The 8,347-nt window shown below is 44.2% G+C and overlaps 1 protein-coding gene across 1 annotated transcript; it reads right to left on the bottom strand.

Annotated features, from left to right (window-relative positions):
- Window positions 1–861: 861 nt before the first annotated feature.
- LOC149285022 (uncharacterized) lies at window positions 862–6,255 on the bottom strand. Its single transcript, XM_089495943.1, has 2 exons — window positions 6,140–6,255; window positions 862–2,098 (listed from the first exon to the last, which is right to left on the bottom strand). The coding sequence occupies exons 1-2, from the start codon at window positions 6,186–6,188 to the stop codon at window positions 1,212–1,214; spliced, it is 936 nt and encodes a 311-aa protein (XP_089352069.1). The 5' UTR covers window positions 6,189–6,255; the 3' UTR covers window positions 862–1,211.
- Between the last annotated feature and the right edge of the window lie 2,092 nt (window positions 6,256–8,347).

Genomic DNA, 8,347 nt, shown 5'->3' with positions numbered 1-8,347 from the left:
CCTCTCTTCTCATGATAAGTACCAGGGCCCCAAGGAATCCCCCGAGGAGGGGGCAGGGAAGGAAAGAGGGAGAGGAGACCTGGCAGGCCCCCTGCGTTTTGGTTGGGGGGAGAAGAGGGGATTCCTTCTTCTTATAATCCCCAAGCCCCCCCCCCAGAAGACATTCCAGCCATTCCTCTGAACGAACAACGGTTTCCCCCCATTTCCATCCTTCCTTCCCTCAGAACAGAGTGAGAGGGCAGCAATGGCTTTAGGGCTGAGACTGTGCATGCGCACATACATCCAAAGACCCCTTCTGATCATGCGCAGGGATCACCAGGGCTTTACTGCTCCTGCTGTTTATTCCACTGGCGGCCTTTGAGGGAAGGGAAGGAGTGTGGCGGGGGTTCAGCGACCTCCCCTTCCTTCCTTATTTTGAGGACACTTCGAAGAGGCCACAATGGAGGCCAGGAAAGGCAAGAAAGAAAGGCTCTGCATTGGAAATAAAGTCTATCTATACTGTATGTATGTAGATATAATACACACACACACAAACACAAATATATACATATATATATAAATGTATGTGTGTTTGCCTCTGCTGTTCTTATAGCTGGGAATGGAGATGATGGCTGAGGAGAGAAGAAAGGGTAAATTTTGGGCAAATGCAGAACTTCTGTACACCAATGAGTCCAGTCTGTTGAAACAACAAAGAATTTTATTGAGAACACATAGTCAGAAATTCAGCCTTTACGTCAGAACTGCCCACTCCAATCCAAACAATACATTAAAACCCCCAAACCTAAAACTCCACCCTCTTAAAACCTAGCCCCCACCTTCAATTCCCACAGGTAACAAGCCCCCCTTTGCCATTCCCAGAAACTAGCCACCTTCCTGTTAATATCAGCCTCCACTTTCTTCAGCCAACATCCCACAAATTCCAAACGCTATCATTCCCAAAACTATTCTAACCAACTGCAACAAATCCCAGCCCCCCATTTAGCTAACTTATACCACGAACCACAATCCCCAGCCAAAGTTACAACCCGAAACAATTATCTATCCTATTAGCAATTAAAACCTAAATCTAACAAAATACAATTTTAAAACATAAACAGACATATGGACAGAAAAACAAAATCAGAAAGGCCTTTTCTTAGCACAGCAGGATTGCAAATATATTTTTTGTATTCCTTATTGACAAAAATAATGTTAGTTCACTGCTGGCATTTTTATGGCTTCTCTCCAGTGTGGATTCTTTGATGTCTCACTTGGTGTGACTTTGAAGTAAAACATTTCTCACAATGCTGGCATTTGTATGGCTTCTCTCTTGTGTGGACTCTCTGATGTGTCACTAGGACTGACTTCGAAGTAAAACATTTCTCACAATGCTGGCATTTGTATGGCCTCTCTCCTGTGTGGACTCTCTGATGTGTCACTAGGACTGACTTCTGAGAAAAACATTTGCCACAATGCTGGCATTTGTATGGCTTCTCTCCAGTGTGGACTCTTTGATGTCTCACTAGGTGTGACTTCATAGAAAAACATTTCCCACAATGCTGGCATTTGTATGGCTTCTCTCCTGTGTGGACTCTCTGATGTGTCACTAGGACTGACTTCATAGAAAAACATTTCCCACAATGCTGGCATTTGTATGGCTTCTCTCCTGTGTGGATTCTTTGATGTCTCACTTGGTGTGACTTTGAAGTAAAACATTTCTCACAATGCTGGCATTTGTATGGCTTCTCTCTTGTGTGGACTCTCTGATGTGTCACGAGGATTGACTTCTGAGAAAAACATTTGCCACAATCCTGGCATTTGTATGGCTTCTCTCCAGTGTGGACTCTCTGATGTCTCACTAGGACTGACTTCATATAAAAACATTTCCCACAATGCTGGCATTTGTGTGGCTTCTCTCCTGTGTGGACTCTCTGATGTTTCACTAGGTCTGACTTCTGAGAAAAACATTTCCCACAATGCTGGCATTTGTATGGCTTCTCTCCTGTATGGACCCTTCGATGCATGACAAGGATTGACTTGTAAGCAAAATGTCTCCCACAATGCTGGCATTTATGTGACTTCTTTCCTGTGTGGATTCTCTCATGACCCAAATATTTTTCTGTAAAGAAGCACAGTGACAGATAAGACTGAAAATCAGCGTTAAGGGAGGAGGGTGTTACCCATGATTTAGCCCTCATTAACCCCTCCTTATTAGAGATTAAATTAAGAGAGTTTCTGTTAGTAACCCAAGGATGACTGTACTACTTATGCCCCTAAATCCATGGAACAATTGTATCCTTATTTATAGGAGTTAACAAAGAAGAGATTGGAGGGGGACTTAAGGGAATCACTGGAAGAAGATAGTGAGAAAAAGGAATGTTGCAAAAATATTCTATTAAACATATGGAGAAATAGTTTGATTGGCAAGTGGCATCATATCCTGTGAGACTGCCATAAAGTCCTGAGTCAGAGACCAAGGCATGATGGAAGCTAACTGCAGAGGTCCCTTCATGCTGTGTGGCACCAGGAGATGACTCACAACCAATACAGTATACAGCTCGCATGTGGATTGGTGTGGATTAGAGTTGTGTGTACAAGGGATGGTGAAGTTGATGGAAGTCGGAGAGGAGAGCTTGCAAATAATTGTATTACAGTGGTGCCTCGGGTTACGAAATTAATTCGTTCCGCTGTCAATTTCGTAACCCGAAAGGCTTTCGCAAGCCGAATTCCCATAGGCGCTAATGGGGAAAAGCCGCGATTCCGTGTGAAATCGCGCAGAAAAGCACCAAAAGTTTTTTCGTAACCCGAAAAAACTTTCGCAACCCGGAACAATAATTTCCTATGGGTTTTTTTCGTATCCTGAAAATTTCGTAACCTGGGTATTTCGTATCCCGAGGTACCACTGTATTAGGAGCAGGTAACTGTTAAAGTTGCCAGATATTGTGCATCTGCAATTATTTGTAGCAGATTTTTTTTTGGAACAGATGTAGAAACACCCATGAAATTGGCACGGTTGCTTAGAAAGTTGTATCCTAATCGAGTATCTCCCAAGCTGAGTTATATAACATTTCAAGCAGAATACAAGCTGCACATGGCGTGTTTATAGTGTTTATAGTGGCAACCCACTCATTAACGTCAAACTTCTAAAATGATTCATATAAAACAGAACAGTCAAATGGATATAGTGCAGCAAACACCGTATACAATCCTATTAATTCCAAAATGGAAGTTGTATAAAAATGTAATAACCTGACTCTTGGTCATAATTATTTCAAGATATTTCATGGGTGTTTCTACATCTGTTCCAAGCCACTATTTTAAGTCTATATTTCTCAAAGTTATTTGGGACAATTTTTACCTGCCAGGTTTAGGATTTCATTTTATGGATTGATGTTTACCCTTATTGCTACAATACAAATTACTTCTTGTGATGCTTTGTGTGTTTTTCAAGCTAGGCGATCCTGGCTTTGCTCCTGCCTTCCCCTCCTGGATCCCAGAGGCCTGATCCCCTTCCTTTTCTCCTTTCACTCTCCAACCTTCCCTATTGCCCATCTGCACTGCTTTACCATTTCATCTTCAGCATCTCTTCCCTGCCTTTCTGTTTTTCACATTGCCTCCATCTCTCTATCACAGACACACATCCACAGAGTGTGATGCACAAAAGGGACACTTTGAGGCTCATTTCTTGAGAAAGGCAAGACAATCAATATACAACTAATGCATTAGGAAAGGCAGAACAAGGAGTCTGGGACCTGGTTTCTGATGTTAGTGAGGGTCAAGTGTGAGGGATGAGCCTTAAAACAACCTTAAGGCATCTCTAAGACAGAGATGGACTACTGTTCGGAAGTGGGGTGGTCACATTGGACCCCAGGGGATCTCAGGGAAAACCCCAAATTGTGTTCCCTAAAAATATGGAATAATGTTTTGCCCCTCAATATCACACAGCATCCCTTTGTGGAGGCCATTTTGCCACTGTTGGGCCCTCTCTGATCCATTGCAGGGCCAAGGGAGGCCTTTTTCCCATGAAGCCTCTCCAGAGCCCCAAAAGGCTGGAAGAGGGGCCACAAAAGCCAGGAAACTTGCTCAGGAATGGGCTGATGACCATTTAGGGGCAAAAAGCATTAATCTCCATGGCTCCTTCCCACAACATTCCAGAATTGTCAGTTTAGGATTGGATACTGAGAATCCTTACAAAGTGGAGAACAATAGTGCCTCACTAAAACTAGAAATTCCAAGATTCCACAGGAAGTTGTTATGACAATTAAATTATGTGTGAAAGGGAACTAGGAATGGTAGTAGAGCACAAGTTGAACATGTGTCAACAGTGTGATGCAGCAGCTAAAAAGGCCAATGTGATCCTAGGCTGTATCAATAGGAGTATAGTGTCAAGATCAAGGGAAGTAATAGTTCCACTCTATTCTGTTTTGGTCAGGGCTCATTTGCAATAATCCTGTGTCCAGTTCTGGGCACCACAGTTCAAACAGATGTTGAGAAACTGGAGCATGTCCAGAGGAAGGAAACCAAAATGGTGAATGGTCTGGAAACCATGCTCTCTGAGGAATGACTTAGGGAGCTGGGTATGTTTAGCTTGGAGAAGAGAAGGTTAAGAGTGGATATGACAGCCCTGTTCAAGTATTTGAAGAGATACTGAGTATGCAGCAAGCTTGCTTTCTGCTGCTCTAAAGCAAAGGACACAGAACAATGGATGCAAGTGTTAGGAAGGATCGAATCAGAGGAATTTAATTAGCTCAACTTTACAAGAGGCGTGTCCTAACAACACACGCAGCAGATTGGGTCCCTATGTGTATACCAGAGGTCATATAGTCCAACCCCAAGAAACAGAGACTGCAATGTCAATGAGTTGCAAATAAAATATAAACATTTATTAAAGCCACACAACCAAAAAGGGATGACACACGCACACGCACATTCAATGCTAAAGCAAGGGAGGGGAAGAGTTGGGGGTAAAGGAGAAAGGATAGAGGCACCGTTGAAATATTTACCTTAGGAGTCTTCTCCAAGTGACAGATGTGAGGGATGTTGGTAAGTGAACACGGCAGCGGGGAACAGAAAGCAAGCGGCAACCGCGATGGCTAGGAGCTAAGTTCCAGCGGGCTAAGCTAACAAGAGGCCCGAAAGAGACAGTGGGCTTTGGCTTGCCCAAGTGATTTCAGCAGGGCACAGTGCCCAAGAGAGCTCCGGAGCGATTGCTCGACAGAGTTGAGGTTTGGAACTGTAGCTCACAAAGCCCAAAGGAGGGCTGGAATCTGGGTCTTATTTATACTGCGAAACCTATCCTCAGGCTATAGCTACCTGCGGAACAAAGGTCTTCATGGCTATCTATTGACTAAGACTAAAGTTAAACAATGGATACACAAAAGGGTCTGCCACTTCTTTGGGAGAAGACTACTATGTAGATGGCTGGGTACTTAATCCCATCAATAGGTGAGGCAAACTTCCTTTGTCCTCATTCAGGTTGCCTGCGACAATGGCAACTCCCAGAACTGGTTTTAAAGGTTTAAATCTACCTTTCTGCTTTAGCCATGGCCTGCTAGGCTTGTCTGGCTACGTGGTCAGCTCGCTTTTGGGATAATGGCGGCTGTGATGGGGTCAGTCAGGGGTCATGATTTTTGATCGCTTGGTACCCAAAATTTATATAAATCCAAACTCAATCACACAAGCCACAGGAAAAAAGGTTCCACCAAAATATTAGGAGGAACTTCCTGACAATAAGAGCTATTCAACAGTGGAATATACTCCATCAGAGCATGGTGGCATCACATTATGGTTGTTATTATTATTATTAATTTCAAATTAATGGACATGGAACAATGGATGCAAGCCACAGGGACAAGAGATTCCACTTAAACCTTAGGAGGAACTTCCTGATAGTAAGAGCTCTTCAAAAGTGGAATATACTCCCTCAGAGTTTGGTGGAGTCTCTTTCTTTGGAGGTCTTTAAACAGAGGCTGGATGGCCATCTCTTGGGGGTGCTTTGAATGTCTATTCCTGCATGGCAGAATATTGAACCGGATGGTCCTTGTGGTCTATTACAACTCTTTGATTTTATAATTCTAAAGTGGAATCATAGCACTCTGACAGTGAATTATGAAAGGGCCCTCAGTCTTCAAAGGAAGTGAAATGGATTCAGGTTCCTTACCCACAGAGGCTACATTTCCATAATTCTCCATCATCACATAACTGTACATCAGTCTCTGTTTCTTCGTTAACAGTTTCCATTCCTCCTCAGTGAAATATACAGCCACATCTGCAAAGGTCACCTGCAATAGAAAATAGCCCTGATCCAGAGAGTGACTAAACAAAAGAGGAGGAAAGCACATGGTGCATTGCAAATATTATTTCATCACTTCAGAATTCAGTCCAGGAAATAAACTTTAAATTCTGCAAGAAAGCAAAAAGCTACAGCCTTTGAGATCCAGTTTGTCTCGAATCCTTTCAATATAATATACAATATGATAAACAATATAATTTCGGCCATTTCTGGAATATTATTGATTGATTAACATACTGGCTATTCCAACATGTATATTAGTTTTCATTTAGCCATATTTCACCTAATTTCAGAGGCAAATTTCATTTTTAATAAACAGTTCTGGGGAGTACTCTGGGCTTGAGGGCCACTGGGCCCACCCTCAATTTAAGCCCAGAGATATTCTTCCATATCATCCAGCATTTCACAGATGGGGAAAGCAACACACATGTGGACAAGCAACACCAGAAGTGGGTCAAGATGGCCAAAGTTGTTAATGATAAAGATCACACAAGCGAGAAAGGGTACAGCATTTTGCTTTTAGCTCAGATTCCTGGCAAGGGCAAGACGCTGCCCCCTTCTTTCCTCCCCTCTCCCCTCTTTTGCATTGATGGGCTGTAGACTCTTTTGAACCTGGAATGCACTTTGCAACAACTGAACTGACCTGAGGAGAAAGGAGGAAATGGGAGGAGGAGAGTGAAATAGGACATTCCCTAAGCCCCTGAAAAAAATGAGGAGACAGAGGATTAACCAGGACTCTCTCTGCCAAACTGGAACAGTATCTTCTCAGCTTGCTTTCATGATCCAGCCCAGACACAGATGAAAATAACAGTCAGGATGGCAACTTACCAAAGAGCTGTTAACCCTCAGCAGCCTCTTTCTGTTGGAGCCCAGCTCCGTCTGCTTGGCCTTTGTGTTGGCCATCAGGTGGGCAGGGGGATCCTGGTGGCCCTGCACTTTGGTCACTTCCAGCAAACAACGTCCCAACGCTGTGTACAAGGGGATCGCGATGAAGTTCCTGAGAAAAGAGACCAGGGTAAGGCTTGGTTTAGCAAGAAACCCTGCAGCAGTCAAAGACACAGAGAACAGCATCCTGCTGATGACATATGCAGGTAACATATGCCTCCTTTGGGCCGATGTAGAGGTGAGCATCCCCTTCCTCCCTCTGCACCAAACAAAACCCCCTGGACCTAGCACAGACTCACTGCAGCTCCCCTACACAACACTTACTCCATGCCTTATGAGAGTAGCTGGGGATCAGGGGATGGGGAATTGGAAAGGGTCCTGACTATGTCCTCATAGCTGGATGTGAAATGAATGCATTATCTGCTGAAACCTGCAGAGGTCCACAATGCCCTCAGAGGAAGATTTCTTCATTTTGCTTCTGACTACAGAAACACAGCTGGATGCTTCTCTAATACCTCACACCAACACTCTCACCAGGCATGGAGTGGCCATGCGGGATGGCTTCCACAACTGTATGGTAGGACCTGGGTCACTGAATGGCCAGTTGTAGTGTGATTCCACTCGGAGCAACACTGGAGCATAGACGGTTTTGCTGGGTCAGGCTGTCTGGCCTGGTGGTTCCTCATTCTCCCAGTGGCCAAACCAGCAGAACTCTCTATGCTCCAGTGTTGCTCTGGGTGGAATGGGTCTACAAATGGCCCTTCCCCAGGGAGGCCCCTCATCAGGAAGGGCAGGAAAGGAGCTCTCTCTTCTCAGGTTATGCCCCTTCCATGGGATCCAGCCCTTCTCCCAGGATTGACCTGATGGAAAGGGAGCACCCAATTCCCATGGCAGCCTTCTGCACGCAGAGAAGTCACAATTCTGATAGTGTCTTTGCCCAAGTGGAGAGTGCCCATTTTCCACACTGTTGCCTGTCCATCTTGTCTTGGGAATATCCTGTTCAAGCCACATGCAGACATAAATCCTAGCCTCTATCTTGTGCCTAGTCCTGATCAGAGTAGAATCACTGAATCATTTGGATTTATCTATATGTTAACTCACCAGTCACTTATGGTTTCAGTGGGTCTGCTCTCTAGGGTTAACCAACAGGATTCAGGACTCCTCAGATTTTTAAATGCAGGAATGCAAATT

Source organism: Sceloporus occidentalis, unplaced genomic scaffold, assembly GCF_023333645.1.
Source record: "Sceloporus occidentalis isolate IW3139 unplaced genomic scaffold, rSceOcc1.0.p SCAF_86, whole genome shotgun sequence".
Lineage (NCBI taxonomy): Eukaryota > Metazoa > Chordata > Lepidosauria > Squamata > Phrynosomatidae > Sceloporus > Sceloporus occidentalis.
This window is presented reverse-complemented; position numbering and strand designations above follow the sequence as displayed.